The 18,029-nt window shown below is 39.2% G+C and overlaps 3 protein-coding genes across 4 annotated transcripts; 2 read left to right on the top strand and 1 right to left on the bottom strand.

Moving 5' to 3' along the window:
* The first annotated feature begins 422 nt into the window (after window positions 1–422).
* sp9 (sp9 transcription factor) lies at window positions 423–2,723 on the top strand. Its single transcript, XM_049593252.1, has 2 exons — window positions 423–847; window positions 1,387–2,723. The coding sequence occupies exons 1-2, from the start codon at window positions 827–829 to the stop codon at window positions 2,683–2,685; spliced, it is 1,320 nt and encodes a 439-aa protein (XP_049449209.1). The 5' UTR covers window positions 423–826; the 3' UTR covers window positions 2,686–2,723.
* Window positions 2,724–4,811: 2,088 nt separating this feature from the next.
* cir1 (corepressor interacting with RBPJ, CIR1) lies at window positions 4,812–11,343 on the bottom strand. Its single transcript, XM_049594748.1, has 10 exons — window positions 11,149–11,343; window positions 9,626–9,720; window positions 9,315–9,388; window positions 9,167–9,180; window positions 8,985–9,037; window positions 8,836–8,884; window positions 7,721–7,841; window positions 6,794–6,900; window positions 6,379–6,464; window positions 4,812–5,985 (listed from the first exon to the last, which is right to left on the bottom strand). The coding sequence occupies exons 1-10, from the start codon at window positions 11,218–11,220 to the stop codon at window positions 5,277–5,279; spliced, it is 1,380 nt and encodes a 459-aa protein (XP_049450705.1). The 5' UTR covers window positions 11,221–11,343; the 3' UTR covers window positions 4,812–5,276.
* A 549-nt stretch (window positions 11,344–11,892) lies between these two features.
* scrn3 (secernin 3) lies at window positions 11,893–17,962 on the top strand. Of its 2 annotated transcripts, none has more exons than XM_049594088.1 (8): window positions 11,893–11,987; window positions 12,215–12,383; window positions 12,517–12,698; window positions 12,903–13,102; window positions 16,536–16,748; window positions 16,848–17,010; window positions 17,109–17,289; window positions 17,397–17,962. In XM_049594088.1, the coding sequence occupies exons 2-8, from the start codon at window positions 12,228–12,230 to the stop codon at window positions 17,556–17,558; spliced, it is 1,257 nt and encodes a 418-aa protein (XP_049450045.1). In that variant the 5' UTR covers window positions 11,893–11,987; window positions 12,215–12,227; the 3' UTR covers window positions 17,559–17,962. The 2 variants fall into 2 exon arrangements, with proteins under 2 accessions (XP_049450045.1, XP_049450046.1); XM_049594089.1 differs by having other exon boundaries at window positions 11,917–11,968.
* Window positions 17,963–18,029: the final 67 nt, after the last annotated feature.

An 18,029-nucleotide genomic window follows, 5' to 3' on the forward strand; every position in this document is an offset into this window, starting at 1 on the left:
ATGATCTAACCGCGGCTGGAGATTTGAGGTCCGCGCTGTCAGGCCTGTTTCTGGACTTCTTCACCAAACTTAATCCATGTGTGATTTTCCAATATGAAACGCAGCGCTTTAAGATAAATAAGATTTTAAGATAAAGCTTATACCACCAGTTGTTTCCCCTGAAGCATTAACTACACTGTGCCTGACAGCAGCAGCAGCATGCGCAGGGCACACACTGATGTGATAAAGTCATCAGCAACAACAGCGTCCCTCACATTGTTCAGGATACTATGTGCTTAAATCGCAACAATTTCTCAATGACGTGTTGCGCATGATCTGAACATTGAAAATCAGAAGGGAAACCTGGAGCTACACACAGTGTCACCACAATCCACAAACGCTTTAAAATGAGTGAAACGCTTACCTCCTGGAGAACTGACGTGTGAACTCAATTCTGCAATGAAAAGGAGACATTGAGCCTTCGTGTGAGAATACATAAAAATAACTGTATGCATTAAAAAAAAAATACCAAATCGTGTCTTGTATGACAGTCTGAGCAGAGGCTGCACAACAGATGATTGACGGCGGGGTTTTTGGTGTTTCTGTCTGCGGTCGGGTCTCTCATTGGCTGACTTCATCCCCAGCCACGAATGCTGCCATTAGATTGGCTGCGCGTCCTAGCCAGCTGTACTTCAAAGAACACGCTCTCTACAACTAGGTAGTGTTGGGAGCTGCGAGCCAAGAGAGAAACCGTGTGACCTGAGTCAAACACGGTGAGTCTGAATCAAATTGGAGCCGTAACAGCATTGAAATCGCGAACACCCTCAACACAGCACAGACCCTGGATATGGCCACGTCTATACTTGGGGTGAGTCCGACTTTTTTTTATTTATGCGTAAAAGTTGTGCGTAAAGTTGTGCTGCGCTGCAACTTAAAGTGTTTGCTGCTTTCATAAACATGCATTTGCAGTTATGATTTCCCACTATGCTTATTACGATTACTTTACTCGTTATTTATTATTAAATTACACAGTTAAATAGCATTAAGACATCCAGATCAAACTTTGCAGTGTTTTTAATATTTTGTACTCGTCGCATATTCCCAGCAGACATCTGACGCAGTTAATTTTGTGAAAAAGTTTGTAAAAATGTTAATAATTATTACTTGCACGTTGCATTTTATCTATATTATACGCTTATTAAAACGCGCACCTCCACTCTCTCCAAACACATTTATCTGAGCTCAAATTATACTTTAAATACGTGCAGTAGTTATAATTCATTTGCCAAAGTCCTGCTTTATTTCAGATCAGTCATCAGCTTCCCAGATATCTAAATAAAACTAAAGTATCTGAGACATATTTGTTGGTGCCCGTTTTAAGTCCAACTTCTGTGTGTGTGTTTTCAGGAAGAGCCACGGTTTGGAACTACACCTCTAGCTATGCTGGCTGCAACTTGCAACAAAATTGGTAACACCAGTCCTCTTACAACTTTACCTGACTCGAGCGCTTTCTCAAAAGGTGGATTTCACCCGTGGAAAAGATCCTCGTCCAGCTGCAACTTGGGATCCAGTCTGCCCGGTTTCACAGTTGCAACAAGCCGCGCGTCGACAGGACTAACGCCGACCAGTGGCACAGGCAACAGCGCCTTTTGCTTAGCCTCCACCTCCCCGACCTCGTCTGCATTTTCCACAGAGTACAGCGGTCTGTTTTCCAACACTGCCAGCGTCACGTCCCAAGAGTCCGGGCAGTCAGCGTTTATCTCCAAAGTCCACACATCAGCAGAGACTCTATACCCGCGGGTGGGGATGGCGCACCCGTACGAGTCGTGGTACAAGTCCGGTTTCCACTCGACCATCTCTGGCGATGTTGCCAACGGTGCGTCCTCGTGGTGGGATGTCCACACTAACCCCGGGTCGTGGCTCGATGTCCAGAACCCTGCAAGCACCCTCCAGACCTCACTGCACTCCGGGACGCCTCAAGCCATCCACTCCCAGCTGAGTGGCTACAACCCGGACTTCTCCTCGCTGACGCACTCGGCGTTCAGCTCCACTGGAATCAGCCCCACCGCGTCTCATCTACTGTCTACCAGCCAGCACCTGTTAACGCAGGACGGTTTCAAAACAGTCATCCCCACTTACACAGACACTTCCGCCGCCAACGCCATGATTTCTGGGGGCAGTTCAGGAATAAGTAGCTCCTCAAGGTCGTCCCGGCGGTACTCCGGCAGAGCAACATGTGACTGTCCGAACTGCCAGGAGGCTGAGCGGCTGGGACCCGCCGGGGCCAGCCTGCGCAGAAAGGGACTTCACAGCTGCCACATTCCCGGCTGCGGTAAAGTGTATGGAAAGACATCTCACCTCAAAGCGCATTTGAGATGGCACACCGGCGAGCGGCCTTTTGTCTGCAACTGGCTTTTCTGTGGCAAAAGGTTCACTCGGTCCGATGAGCTCCAGAGACACCTTCGCACCCACACCGGCGAGAAACGGTTTGCTTGCCCGGTGTGTAACAAGCGCTTTATGCGGAGTGACCATTTGAGCAAGCACATCAAAACGCACACGGCCGGTGGAGGAGGCAAAAAGGGGAGCGACAGTGACACCGACACCAGTAACCTGGAGACCCCGAGGTCCGAGTCCCCAGAACTTATTTTGGAGGGGGTAAATCCCAGAATCACTGTTAAGGATCCGTCTCCTCACGACGAGCCCTAATGAGGCTTCACCCCTCCAATAAAAAAAAAAAAATCAAACCAGATTCAAAACTGCACAGCATTGAAAACGGGTCTTATTTGACGGACAATAAAAAGGAGAAAATATTTCAAGAAGCGATTGCAAAGTCTAAAAAATATATTCTCCACAGGCGTAACGAGTATTCCATGCGTAAAACCCATCTAAAGAAAAACAGTGATTTATACTGTAGGCCTTTGGGGGATTTTTAGGGGCAACTTGAAAATGAAATGGATGTTTGCTAAGGGTGCGCGAAACCTGTTGAACTTTGGTTGGACAATGTGAGTGACATCTTGTATATTGACGACTAAACTATGTGTTATTTTCATGTAAATGTTTAGGCTATGATTGTTTTATTCGTGTTGGTATCCTGGAAATCAGGGAGTTTACTTTCGACGCACTTTGTGGATATGTATGTACACAGCTTTTTCCAACTTTGGTTAACCATTTTATTTCTTTGCTAAAAAAATATCTATATATAAATGTTTACCTGTATAAAGTCACACGTATAAGACTTTCATTTTATCGTAATTAAAACATCTTTAAAAAAGGCTGTAATTGTGTGATGCAGATTTTATATTTTTTTCTGTCTAATTTTATTTGTTAAATTAATTTAGGAGTTTATTTGAGAGCATGAGGCTATTTTTTCTTAAACTCACCTATAATACCTCGACTTTCACTATTTCCCCCTATGGAATAAATCAATGTTTAATGCCCCGGAAAAAAACATTTCATGCCCAAATGAAAATCTTGTTAAATGGTATTAATTATGACTTGGAGCACATCGCAGCCCCATGTGTCTTGTATTTGCGATTAGGGATTCGTGTCTTATCAAATATCTAATTAATCTCCGAGACATCTTTTGTTCAGTTTCACTTTATCGGGGGGTTTCCAAGGGGGTTTGACGACAAAGGTCCCTGAATATTTATTCTAATTGTCCAAATTAACTGCTTTCATTTGCATACCAATCGATGGCCCGAGAATAAGGATGTGGCGTCTTTCTCTTTGCCAGAAGCCACAGAGATGTTATGGGAACAGTTTTTTAAACTTTAGAAAAAGAAAAGGGGCAAAGAGTCACATGCAAATGTTTGAATTTGAAATGCTCTTTGCTCAGCGCAGTCAAATGGTGTCTGCATGTTATTTGAATATCAGTGGCCCCGTATTGAAAGGGTTCAAGGATGCTCTCTGACTTCTTTGTGCTTACCCAGTGCAGCGTCCGACTCTCAAAGAAAAAGCCGGGGAATAATTACAGCGTGAGTCCAGGACTGGAAATACGTCAGGGAAAAGCATCTCATCCAGACACCCTCTTTTTTTTTTTTTTTTTTTTTTTTTTTTGAAGAGGATGTTAAATTGACCAGAAGGCAATAGAGGGAAATTATTTTCATTTCCTTTTGTGCAACAGCGGCTTCGAGGAAACGGCCAGATAGTGAAAACTACCAAATTAGACAGCCAATTTGAATTTCATCAAATATAAAAAACTGGAAGCAACAGTGAAGTAAAAAAATGTGGAAAATTAGGCATTTAGACGCCACATTTTGGAGTCTAATTAAATTTGTTTTTGAGTTACATTTATTTATTTATATTTAAATTACATCAAAATTGTTTTTCCCACATTTTGAAGACTGTCAAATACATTTTTAAAATAATTTTACGTCTAAAATTTAATGTTAAAACAGGAAAAAAAGACATGTCCAAATTAGATAATAAAACAATTATTTAAATTCCACACAATTTTTCTACATATTAAAATATAAAATATTGGCATGCATTAATAAAAACCATAGCAGATTTTGTTGCGTTTCCAGTATGGCTGTATTTACACGCTGCATATTTGGACAGAAATCATATTTGTTTTGTTTGACGCCCGCAATATCCCAGCAGGAGGCATTTCACAGCTTTTGAGATAACACACATTGTGCGAAACCGGCCTGAAATATTTAAAATCATTATTATTTTAAAAAGGTAACAGTAATAATTTGTTGTCAGGTGCTCCGCGCTTTAAGATGATTTAGTAGTCAATGGGAAATATACAAGCGGTAATCAATCAACAGACAAAGCACTTTTATCCAAGTTTTGACGCCATCCATCGCAAAACAAACGCGTGAAATCGATGATGATTAAAAATTTAATCAGAAATTAAATACTCATTTTTTTGTGAGTATCAACAGCCGTCTCATCATCACATCTTACAATGTCGACACATTAATGAAAGCAAAAAAGAAAAAAAAACCCTGCAGCAACAGGAATAATCTTTCTAGCGGCCAACTGACCATTAAAATGACTCCAATATTTTCTCATCAGCGGATCATAGCTACAAATTGCCTCCAATGGTAATCAATTAATTTAGAGCCTTTTATACAGAAGACAACACAAGGGTGCAATGAGCTGCGGCTCCACATTATCTGTGCACTGCTTCCCTCTACTGGAGAAAAAGGGCTACTACTGGACATATCTGCGATGTTAAATAGAAGGACAGTGTGACAATTACGAATACTATTTAACAGTCATTGGGGAAAAAAAAAGATGAAAACATTCAACACGTTTTGCCCAATATTGTAAGAGACAACAGAAAACAGTCAGTGCTTTCTTTTGGCTCTGTCATGGCTCCTCTCTCTTCTTTCTCTACTCCTACTTCTTCCCCTGCCCTCCCTTTCTTTCTTCCTTTCCCTGCTTCTGCTCCTCCCATCTGCTGTTCTGCCTCTCCTTCCATCTGTGCTACTTCTGTTCCTCTCACCATCTCTACTGTGACGCCCGTCTTTACCTCTGTCCTCCCTGCCTCTCTCGCGGCTCCTACTTCTGTCCAAGGCAGACTTGGAGCTGCTAGGTCTCTGTCTGTCCCTGCTGTTGTGTCTCTTTCTCTCTTGACCTCCCTCCGGCTTGATCTTGTTCGCTGGGCTGTGATTTCGACTCCTGCTCCTTCCCCTCTCTGTCCTTGTTTGTCTATAATCTCCGGACTCCTCTTCAGGCCGCTTCTGTCCAGTGTGAGGGCTCGGTGACCTGCTTCTGTGAGAGGAGGCCTTTTTCTGACTCTTGACTCTGCGCTCGCTCTTAGAGCTGTTATCCCGACAGGAATCTTTTTTCTTGTTCTTCTGGCTCTTGAACTTGCCACGGCTGTCTGAATCGGAGCCACTATCGCTACTGCTACTGCTGCTGCTGCTACTGCTGGAGGAGTCACTCGAGCTGTCACTACTTTCATGCTTTTTCTTGTGCTTTCTTTTGCTCTTCTTCTTCTGCTTTTTGCTCTTCTTTTTCTTGGCCTTCTGCTTTTCCAGCCGATCAAGCTTTCTGTAAAACAGGAACACAAACATTCAATTAAAATTCTCAAACACAGAAGCAGATAAACTTAATACATAATAAAGTCTATAAATCACATTAAAGTTTAAGGAGAGTGCCTTTAGCTGATGTTTAAGGTACATGCAAAACACCATCAAAAAGGAAAGCATTGGAATGATTGGATTTAAAAACTAAACTAAAATGCACAAGTTTTTGTTTTTAAATTTGAAATACATGTGTAAGAAAACATCACAATAACCTCGAAATTCATCAGATAATTTATCCAGACTTCCCTCATGTTACTGTATCAATACGAGGTTTAAAATATTCAGTGTTACAACAACAATACAAATGTTGGTCTGCTCCTTAAAGCTTTCATTTATTCATTTTTGCAACATTTTGTACCTGAGGAGCTTCTGTTTCTGCTTAGTCGTTAATGACTTAAGAAATTCCACCTCGGGATCTTCCTCTTTATCACTGGCAACAAATTCCTGTAAAAGCACACAGCACGCTGAAACTGGCATTTAAATCAGAACGATAACGTGCAGATAAATACGACTCTCAAAAGGCAAATTTAAGGAAATCTATATTTGAATAGGTGAACACCGTAAAGCAATGATATTATTTATTTTATCAAATCTGTTCACTTGACTTGAGCTGCCACAAAAACGTGCCCCTGTGCATCATTTATATATGCTATACAAAGATATACTTAGACTTTTCTCGCTGAAGGGTATATGTGTGTGTGTGTGTGTGTGTGTGTGTGTGTTCGTATATCGTCCTATGTGTGCAAAGACGGGAGTGCGAGACAGACAATTACCTGCGATGGATCACAAACAGTAGCATTCCTACCAAGGACACATTTTTTCAGGGCAAACCCACTGTTTCGCATCTCCGCCATTAACTCCGAGGGGTGCATCGACGGACCTGTTAGCACAAATCACAGCCTCAGAGTCCCATTGATGTCAAACCCATGCCAACCACTATCTCCACAGTGGGAATTTCAGGGGCGGCTTTGTTAACAGAATGGGACATCAAATCAACTCACTCCACTTCCGGCTGAGCAAATCATACAATATCATTCTCTGCCAAAGCAGCAGTTAGGGGAATCAGAATACACAATAATTACATTTTTTTCCTCCCGGCACAGGAGGGGGACCATTACAGCACTCCACCATCAACACCATGCGCAGACTGGACTCTCCCAGGGTAAACATTATTACTTTACTACTCAACTCGCTGATTGCAGAAGTCAGAATCAGCTCAAGACTGGGAGCTCCAGCTGAAACCCGAGAGGAAAGATACTGTAGGTGTACCTGCTGCAAAGTCTGACTGAGGCAAACACACTCGCCACAAATATCCAGCGGCACGGATATTCTGGCTCCTTGTTCTTTTGTACAATTACTCTACTGTTTTTTGCTCCATCGCATAACGAACAACAATCATGTTTAACATAAATATAGATTTCAACGGGTAAAACATACTTACTTATTTTAAGTCATGCACTGATAATGGAGAATAACTTATTTCTATCTTGTTTTCATAATGCTTGCTTGTATGCTTATTTCAATTAATTAATTACTCCTGTTTAATTCAACAGCAACAAAATAAAATCTGTAAGTCAAAATGGTGCTTTGTTTACACAAATATCAAATTAAAATCTAATTACATCGATAAACAAAGAAGCTGCAGGGAAAGGTGTTTAAAATGTCTGTTTTAGATAATTATTGTATGCTATGTACTCTACCTGCTGCCTCCTCTGATGCCACAGAGCTGGCATTGATACCCGACAGCCCATAGAGAGGACACTCTCGGTCTGTGTTCACATGGCCCCATTTGTGACATTTGATGCATCGCACGTTGCGCACCTGGGAAGTTAACAACAACAGGCATTAGTGCAAATTGTGGAGATGTATGCATAATTATTTAAACAACTCAAAACAACGCAAACTCTGATTTACTTTTTGAAACTTTGTAATGTACATTAAAGCATACATGGCATATTTAATAATATAGTAGTTCCCAATCTTTTTAGCTTTTTGAACTCTGTTCATTGATTTTTTACAAAATATCAAGCCCTTGTGAGTGACAGCATCATGTTATAGTAGTGCAATAGAAAGAACCACAGGATACAATACTACACAGCAAACACAACAACAGCCAGCTTGGTCATATTTCACATATTAAAGTAAACATAACAACCTCACCTTTAAGGTAAAAATAAAAGATACTATAGATAATTAGCAGACAGATTAAATGGGATCTTCTTTCAGAGATAAATGGGAATATCATTTGTCCTGAATAGGCAACAACGGCTTCCACATCTTTTTTAACTTCCTGGAAAAGCCTTTCAGTGTATATCACTTTTTTTTAAGCTGTTGATGACTGAGAATTTCTTTTATCCACAAAGTGTGGGAAGGCGGTGTTAGTAACTTCCATCTCATTAGTATTAGATGTCTAGTTCTTTACAAAACCTACCAGATCTGCTAAGAGTGTTGCCAAAGGCAACTGAGGGATGCAGAACAGAGCTGTAATGGCATTAGACTCTAGTATCCAACCATGTTTAGCATCTGACCCCTAAAAACAAATCAAGGTCTACATGCAGCCCCTTTGTCAAAGGCTGTGACTTTATTGTCGACAGAGTGTGACTTTTCCTTTTCAGACTGTTTCATTATAGAATTTGCATCTTCCCAAGGAGATATAAGTAGTCACTATTTCCCAATAAAAAAAGCAAAAACAGACATATGTCTCATATTGTTTCTTAATCTTTTAATCAACTTGTGACCCCCTTAGATTTAATCTCCTGTTGGGGGATCACTGGTGCAGTCTGTATGATTCAAATAAATAAAAATCATCACACACCTGGATTCCAAATGGCTGATCTCTAATGTTCATGTCATCCTTGGCATACCTACATGAGAAAATGAAGGGTTAAAAAGAGTGCAAATCCTGAAGGAGAGCTGGACAATATGCAGAGTAAATTTTATTGCATATAAAATTCAGCTACTTACTTCTCTCGAGGAGCCACCTTCTGCCACTCAAATTTGTACTCGTCTTCCCCCTCCTGAAAAAACAGATACATTTTTGTTATGGATTTTAGTATGTTAACTTTTCTAGTAATAAATGCAGTCGACATGCAGAACACACACACATATTATACAATCGTATAGGTTCATAATTTTCTTTACATTACCTCTTTTGTTTCCTCTTCAGGACAGATGACAATTATGTTGGGAAAAAAACAAGTATTAAAATGTTAAGTATAATTTTATTAAGAATCAGGTGTTCAAAACTAAGCATAATATTTAGTACAGATCAGAGCTGCTCAAGTGATCATTTACCTTTGGATGCTCCAGGTGGGGCCTCGTACATGAAATTTAGGCCATTTTTAACGCGATCATCCCCCATCAACAACCTAGAGGCGAGAAAACAACATGTTTGTTTCTTTGACGTGGTGATTATAAACACGTACACGATGTGAATCTGGAGTAGGTATTTAGAAAACGTAACTAAAGTTCAGTTTTCTGAGCCTGAAAAATCTGCATACTATTTATTTATCAAGAAACTAAACCTCTGTATGTGTAAAATAAACCTGATATTAAAAGAGCAGCTTTCAAGGAAGTACAAAATATCACTTCTAAATGTATCTAACCTGTTGTTGTAAGAATCCTGCTCTTTCATGTACGCCTGCATAAGTTCTTCTTGCTTCTTCTTCTCGAAGGTCAGTTTCTGTTCTGCTATCCATACCTGTAAAATAAAGGGAAAAGGAGGATTACTGAACAAATTCTCTCTAGTTCTTAATACATTTTCAAAAACGTATTTGTGTCAGTTCAATTGCCTGACACACAAACACTTAAATAAGTAATTTCACTAAATAGAAGTTCAATTTTTATGCACTTTATGTAATTACTGGCCCCTGACAGAGCATTAGAAGGGAGAAAATTAGTCAATTAACTGAATAATTTACGAGTTGATTGGCTGAAAATTGCACACACTTTTGAGAATCAATAAATGTTTTACTCTTTTAAATATTTACTGCTAAAGTAGTAATGGCATTCTGGTTCATTTTCAAAATGTATCCATGTTATTCATATGAAGAAAGTCAACTTTCTCTCAAATTCAAAAACTAGAGTGCTAAATTTGTGATGTCATTGAGAAAGGTCTAGACCTGTTCCGTAGACAATGATTGGAAAAGATATCATAGATGACACTGAAAGCATCCAGGGGAAGGCTCCGAGTATATGGGTACATTTTGCGTCAGACCTTAACACACTTCAATACAATAAAGCTCATTTGGGTATAAAAAAGAAACAAACATTCTGTGGGTCCACAGAAATTAGTCTCCTATTCATTGTCTAGGGAACAGCTCCAGACCTTACACTTCAGGTGGTGTTCCACTCTTAGTCAATCCAAAGACATTAACTTGGGCTCATAGCAATTGTGTAAGGCATTTTACACCATTTTCTGTATTTTTCAAATTTATGAGTAAGGCACACAATACATATTAAATTTATTAGGTGTAGGTTGAAAGGTGTATAAATAATGTCAACTTGGATATGCACCAGAGGGGGCTCAATACCAATACACAGGGCAGAGACTACTAGTTAGGCTACATACAGACATAAAACCATAACTATACGTATTGTTTATTAAATGCATTACAAACATATTAAGTCACAGAGTCATTTGTATTAATACTGCTTTAATGTTTTACAACCAAACTCACGGAGGACGATTTCTCATTTACATTTTAAATGTGTGACGTTGATACAACATATGGCCTTATCTGGACAGCTTTAGTTTTGAAATACTGAAATTTAAATGAAACAACTTGCTCATAATAATAACTTTAACTCTCCTTCCACAGACCATAACAGCACAGTGAGCTAAAGCCATCCCAAGTTAACGTTATAACTTAAGGTTAGCCGTGTCCGTTAGCTTAACTGAAGTTACAACGTCAAAATAACGTTTATAATCTTAACAGCGCGAGCGACCAAAGTACAGTAGCCATCTTGAACGGTTGGTCGTGGATACAAACAGAAAAACGACTCTGCGGTAAACATTTTCTTTCAGGTAATTATCCAACAGGCTAATGTTAGCTCCTGCTAAGTAGCAAGCTAGCAGGCTAATCTAGGTTAGCTTCAAACGGTACCGCTAACTGTAGCTTCCACTCACCTTTTTGATATTTGACTTCGAGGCAGGATGGAAATCCTTCTTACACATGAAATTCGCAAACGACTTCCCCATGGCTGACACCTATTAGGTCAACTAAGTGGAAAACCTAGCGTTTATTGTGGCTAAATCAGGCTTAACAGGGTCGCTAGCGGAGATTCCTCCGCATGTAAACAAATCTCAGTGCGTGAAGATAGTTCCAGGTTGGTGTTACGGTGTTGAAGTCAGTTGCGCTTTATAATAAAAATACGCATGGTGAAATTTTTATGCTAAAACTACCACGTTACACAAGTGTGTAGATTAAAATATAGCTAAGTTATTTAAATAAAAATATAAATTAAAAGCTTCATCGTTTTTTACGCTTTGTAGTTGAATGGCCACCTGCTTTACAGTCATACTTGATATATTTCGATGATAAAAATGGCAGATTAAATTGCAAATAATTATTTCTGTAAAAGGATTTTCTGTCTCAGGATAAATCTGTCAGCAATACATAAATAAAACAATTAATATTGAGTTTCTGTAATTTTTTAAGGACGTAGTAAAGCTCTTGGAACAACAACTGCTATCGAAATAATCAAGGATGAGACATACAAATCAAACAAACAAATCTAATGTAAAAAAAAAAAAAAAAAAAATAGTAAAAAATAAAAAGTGAGAACCGGCGTGATTTTCTGCATTATATGATCACACTAATAACTACGAATATAAAACTAACTTCCGCTCGGTCACGTGACTGCACTGTTTCCGGGTATGTGTACTTTGACCCATGTGATCATATGGAAACAGACATGGGAATAGAAACTTACTGTGACAGCTCACGGTAAGACTGGTAAACATAGGTAAGGTTACCTTGTTTTAATAATGAGTATATTCACAGCCTTACATGGCAGTGCACATTGTTTCGTCTGTCAACCTGACTTTAAACGGCACACTTGATGCTAACTTTTAGCTCTAAATCTGATTTCATATCACTAAGGTGTATTCAAGGTGTTGCAAAGTGCATTGGCTGCTGTTCATCAGATATGCGTAATGAAATTAATTGTTTTTTCTGCTAACTCTGTGCAAGTGCGTGATTCAAAATGCTCCCATCCTCCTGTGACACCTTCGTGGCTCTGCCCCCCTCCACTGAGGGACAACGCATCATCTTTGGGAAAAACTCTGACAGGCCTTGTGATGAAGTCCAGGAGGTGGTGTATTTTCCTGCCAACAACTATGATGCAGGGGAGAAAGTTGAGGTAGGTGACAAAGACAGCTTGTTATTGCCCTCCAACCTTCAATTTCCCACATTGCGACTGCACCTTGGTTGAAGTGCCTTTATAGATAACCATTAACAGTTTTGCCCCTGTGTCTTGTTCCTCTCCTGAACAGTGTACATACATAGAGATTGAGCAGGTGGCCCACACTTATGCAGTTGTGTTGAGCAAACCAGCCTGGCTGTGGGGTGCAGAAATGGGCGCAAATGAGCATCAAGTGTGTATTGGAAATGAAGCAGTGTGGGGCAAAGAGAGTGCAGATGATGACGAAGCTCTTCTCGGCATGGATCTTGTCAGGTAAAAGCAATTGTTTGTATTACCAAGCCTCTGTTTCTTGTCACACTACCCTCAACTAGAGGTGCAAAGGGAAATTTAATGGCACGGTACCAACCAGAAACAGTTTGGGGTGTTTTTTTCTTCTAGTTGTCAGTTCAGAATACATTTGTGAGAGACACTCATAGCCGAAGAAAAACATAAATCTGGGACTCTACAATTTTCCAGGCTCGGACTGGAGAGAGCCAATACAGCTGAAAAAGCTGTGGATGTTATTACTGAGCTGCTGGGGAAATATGGCCAGGGAGGAACTTGCATGGAGGATGAGAGCAGCTTCACCTACCACAACAGCTTCCTCATCTCAGACAGGAAGGAGGCATGGCTGCTGGAAACATCTGGGAAGCACTGGGCAGCAGAGAGAGTGGAAGGTAATGGAAAAAGAATACAAAGAATAGGTGACCGATTGAAATACAAGACAATGGAATATGTTCAAAAGGTATTTTATTGTTTAGCTTGCAGTATTATGGGCTGTAATTCGAAAACAACAAAGAGACCATTGAAAAGTAGGCGTCCTAAACCGGTCAGCAGCTTTATATACGGTCAGTGGTCGTTAACACAAAGAGAAAGGGGCCAATGCAGTGCAGAAAAAGGTGGACATTACATCTGACATAATAATTATGTCAGCCAAAAATCTTAACCGTCAAGCAATAGTGGGATACTTACATTTTTGGTAAATTAAGCTTGGAGCTTCATAACAAAAAGCCCCTGAGGATGTTAATTACATTGGACAGTATCTTTTATCAGAAAATATATCATATATATTGGTATCTGTGTAAATGTCATCTGAGAAACACGTCACTAAAGAGAGTGCCGCAGATATGTTGGGGTTGTTTTGCATCAGTCACCATTACATAGTTTGTCCACCAGAGAGCACTGGCTGGTTCATTTTCCAGCTGTAGAATGTTCCTCTCAGTACAATATTGTGATTTCAGTTCTTTAATAACCAAATTTTACTGATTTTGAAGCTTTCAAATATCAATAATGGTATTGGCCTTAAAAAAACAAACAAAAAAGAAACAGTACCTGTCACGCTCTAGATGCACCCACAGCCAAGGTCACATTACATCAGCGGCTGGAAGTTGTAGCTTTTGTTGCTTTTTGAAAGCTGTCAATAGCAGATTTAGGCCCATGTCTTCCATTTCCTTGCAAATGTTATTTAAATAAGTTACAACTACTGAAGCCAGTTTTTTTTCTGCCTTTCATATAATCTCTGGTTCATTTTTAATCGTTATTTGAAACAATATAAGTAAATTTTTAGATTCATTTAAAAGACATTTGAACATCTACGTCTTGATTTTGTCCCAATTTATAACAGAAAAAAAGCTTGTATAACTGCAGCCTTTTTACTAACTAGTTTGTTTTTTGGAAGTATGTGAGACATCAATTGTCAATTTACATGTTATGGCTTAAATTAATATTTGACTTTGTCCAGTTTGTAATGTTTCAACAACCATACAAGATGGTACAATGTGTAACTCTCCAAATGTATAATGGCTAGTTACTAATTTTTACTTTTAAGCTTTATCACTTGAAATCCACATCGTACAGTAGAAATATATTGTTTACCAGACTGAAGCTCAAGTACACTGCATGACTAAAAGTATGGACCCTAGCTGAACATGTAAATAAAAAACAATGGGCCTTACCAAAAGCAAACAACATATGTGAACAGCAGAGTCCACTTATTTTTGGCAATATACTGCAAACGCACCATAATTTAAGACCTTAATTTATGACATTATACTTAAATAAGCAATCATTTAAATTATCAAATACATCAAAATTTCCTGATACAATAATGTGACATTGTAAAGCTTATCCCAGGTGAACTGTGTAAAAATTTCAGTGGCAAGTTTTACCTTACAAGTATCTGTTCAGTCTATGTGGGGTCACAAAAATCCCTCAAGGCCCCATATGATTTCAACACATTATTTTTAACCTTTAAGCAGTCTCCCATCAGTGCAGCTTATTCAGCATGAAACTGGATAAAACCCTCGCAGCTCTCCAGGACTCTCACTGTCACTTGGAAAACACAAAACATTTTTTAACATAAAGTCAAATACTTTGAACAATTACTTTTACATCTATCATTAGGTCATACTATTCATTAAATAAGTGCCAGTGGATATTACCGGTATATCAGCATCATGATTAATTGTCACATTTACCCCAGTAATAATAAATCTCTGCACAAGATTCTCTGTTTTCACAGTAGAGCTCTCAACAATAAACAAATTCATAGATTATGAGAAAAATATTTTAACATATTCTGTGTTACATAGCCTTTCTAGGTGTTTGTTGGCTAAAACGGGCAAATCAAATTAATTGTGAAAAAAGTTGACATCCGCCATCTTGTCTGCAGTCAGGTCTTTCTTAAGCAGCATCCTCCAAGGCTGAAAAATGAAGCCAACATGGAAGTGCCCAACACTAACTTTAGGTCCTCTAATGGTGACTTCAGTCCCCATTAACACCCATGTTAAAATGTCCAACTTTAAAGCAGAAATCACCATGTTTGCAGTCTGGTACAAGAAACAGTTTTGGTCTCTATAGCTAATTTCCTGCTTTATTACAACTGCACGGTGGGTGAATTTTCATACAACTCTACTGTTAACATTTTATTAAGGCTTAAAGTTACATAAAGACATAAACAAATACATGAACATAAGTTACATAAAGGGCATAGCTGCTTGAGTGACAGGATGTCTGCAAGGCATCACCACAGTCTGTGAGTCAGATCCATCCTCTTGTCCAAATATGGTCACCTCGGGACACTTTTGGCCCCAAAAATCCAAGATGGCTTTAGCCATAATACCAAACGTTAGGCTTCAAAATGGGACTCAATAAACCAATGGGTGACGTCACAGTGTCTATATGCATTATTTATATACAGTCTGTAGTCCTTCTCCTTGTAGCTGCCAGTCCAAACCTTCATTGTGATCATAATGCCTTTAAATTATTTCAGTTTTCTACGCTTAAGAGCTGCCTTCCTTTTGCCCTGAGCACTGCAACATGTTGCAGTGTTCAGAATGCCCCCAGAAGCCATGTTCTGGGGGCCAAAATTGCCCCCAAGTTTTCGAAACAACTATATGTATTTATATTTTTAACAGTATTACAATCTGACATTAAAGTATAATTTTATTTTCATTAAATTAATTTACCGTCACGTCTACAACTCATTTTCCAGACATAATCAACGAGATTGCACTGATTACGTGAGAGTAATCTGGCAGAGAAGGGGAGGGGGCTTTGCTGTACCATAAGTATAAATTAACCATTTCTTGGGTGATCTGTGTCTACACAATGACAAATTAATGAAAAATTAAGGTACAATGAATGTTAAATTTTAAATTAACTTACTTCCAGGATTGCATCTAAGGAATTTATAGTAATTTGGCCTTTTTAACAGTAACAGTAACTGTAATGTGGTGAAACATTAGTACTGCTATCAGTAGGTTAATGGTTAAATCATCACATTTAAACTGGTTGAATTATAGGAAATCTGAGTGATATTTTGCAACCATAACTTTATGTAACCCATTATTTGTTTCATTTATAGTGGTTTCTACTGAAGAGTGAAGACACTATCTTAGTTGGTTTTGCTTTTCATGTGCTTATTGTTAGAACATAATTACAATTTTTTGATGGCCCCCAAACATTTTGAAAATGCCCCCATTTTTAGACCGTGGGGGCCAAAATTGCCCCCAAAATATTTTGTTAATTTCATACCCTGACTCAGGGTGCCACTGAATAATGGTTAGTTTTAATAGTAGTGGCTAATCATGTTGTTTTAATCTTGTCTAGGTGGATATCGCAACATCTCGAACCAGTATGGCATAACCACTAAAATAGACAAGGAACACCCAGAGATGAGGGAATATGCGCGGAGCAAGGGCTGGTGGGACGGAAAGAGTCAGTTCAACTTTGCCACGGTCTACTCCTTCATGACTACAGGCAGGATAGAAGCCTCTGGGGGCCGGTACTGTGAGGGGAAGAAGCTGCTGCAGAAGAGTGACGGTTAGTAACACACACTTCACTGTGGAGAACTGGCACGCAGGAGCAAAAAGTCACAATGTTTAATACTGTTTATGCATGTGTTGATTATATTTCCTGAAGGTCACATCACTGCTGAGACGATGATGGATATCCTGAGGGATAAAGACAGTGGCATCAACATGGAGGGCATGTTCATGTCGACAGGAAGTATGGTGTCTGTGATACCCACGAATCCTGCTCTGCCAGGGGTCCACTACTTTACAGCGACTCCAGACCCTGAAAGGTAAAGCGCTTGATCTCTCTCCAGCTGATTGGGCATATTTTTAATTTATTTTGACAGCAGTTAATGGTTATTTAATGAGTCATTCTTTTGCACAACAGGTCTGTATTCAAACCTTTCATCTTTGTGAAGAACGCCATCGAGCTGAAGGAGACGACATCTCCCAGTTACGGTCCAGATGACCCCGTAAAGAAGAAACCCCGCTTCCAGAGCAAACCTGACCGCAAACATGAGTTGTTTGTCAAACATGAACTGGTGGCTGCCATCATTGAGTCCTACAAGGTTTCACAATTTAATTCAACCAAGCAATTTACCTAAATTTGTCACTTGGCTTAGTGTGGCAGTCGTCTACTCATAAATGTACTTAGATATTTTTTTTTTGTCTGTAGGACAGAGGAAGGAAGATCACTGAAAGTATGAGGCAGCTGGAGAAGGAGAAGATGACACAGATGGAGGAGTTTCTCTCACATGGTATTGAGGAACCGGATTTACTGGCGGATCTGTTCCCGAGGTCTGTTAAGGAAGAGATGGCTGTGTACGGCAAGAGCTGAAACCACAAAACACGTCTTCAAACAAAAGCGACAGTAGCACTAGCTTTACCTTTTATTTAGGTGCAAGTACAATCATGCTTGTATCATAAATCAGAACACACTGAATAATAATTAACATTTTTGCTTAAAAATGAAGCAGTTAAGGATGCTGAGGCAGTAAAATATACATATCCCATGTTGTACAATCTGAACTTAAATGTTGACAGTATTGAAGCATTGACCAGAAATACAGTAAGGAACAAATTCATTATGTGGTTCATGTTTTGAGGGTTCTGCAATAAAATTTGTTAAACAAACAAAACAATGTAATAATAAATAAATAAAAACAAATGCCTTTGACAATATCTCAGTGCTACACACTGTATTAAAATTGTATTTTATTAAAAAGACATTTTTACACCATTTTTTATGCATGTTTTAGTCATTAATAAACACAAACCATTGCACTTAAAAAAAAGCCAGAAAAAATAT

The sequence above is a fragment of the Epinephelus fuscoguttatus genome, linkage group LG13, assembly GCF_011397635.1.
Source record: "Epinephelus fuscoguttatus linkage group LG13, E.fuscoguttatus.final_Chr_v1".
NCBI classification, from domain to species: domain Eukaryota; kingdom Metazoa; phylum Chordata; class Actinopteri; order Perciformes; family Serranidae; genus Epinephelus; species Epinephelus fuscoguttatus.

Coding starts and splice junctions, on each gene's coding strand:
- sp9 (XM_049593252.1), top strand. CDS start 827: ATGGCCACGTCTATACTTGGG. Junction 848..1,386: donor TGGCCACGTCTATACTTGGG/GTGAGTCCGACT, acceptor GTGTGTTTTCAG/GAAGAGCCACGGTTTGGAAC.
- cir1 (XM_049594748.1), bottom strand. CDS start 11,220: ATGGGGAAGTCGTTTGCGAATTTCATGTGTAAGAAGGATTTCCATCCT. Junction 7,842..8,835: donor ATCAGCCATTTGGAATCCAG/GTGTGTGATGAT, acceptor TTAACTTCCCAG/GTGCGCAACGTGCGATGCAT. Junction 5,986..6,378: donor CAGAAACAGAAGCTCCTCAG/GTACAAAATGTT, acceptor CCTGTTTTACAG/AAAGCTTGATCGGCTGGAAA.
- scrn3 (XM_049594088.1), top strand. CDS start 12,228: ATGCTCCCATCCTCCTGTGACACCTTCGTGGCTCTGCCCCCCTCCACT. Junction 12,384..12,516: donor ATGCAGGGGAGAAAGTTGAG/GTAGGTGACAAA, acceptor TCTCCTGAACAG/TGTACATACATAGAGATTGA. Junction 12,699..12,902: donor CTCGGCATGGATCTTGTCAG/GTAAAAGCAATT, acceptor ACAATTTTCCAG/GCTCGGACTGGAGAGAGCCA.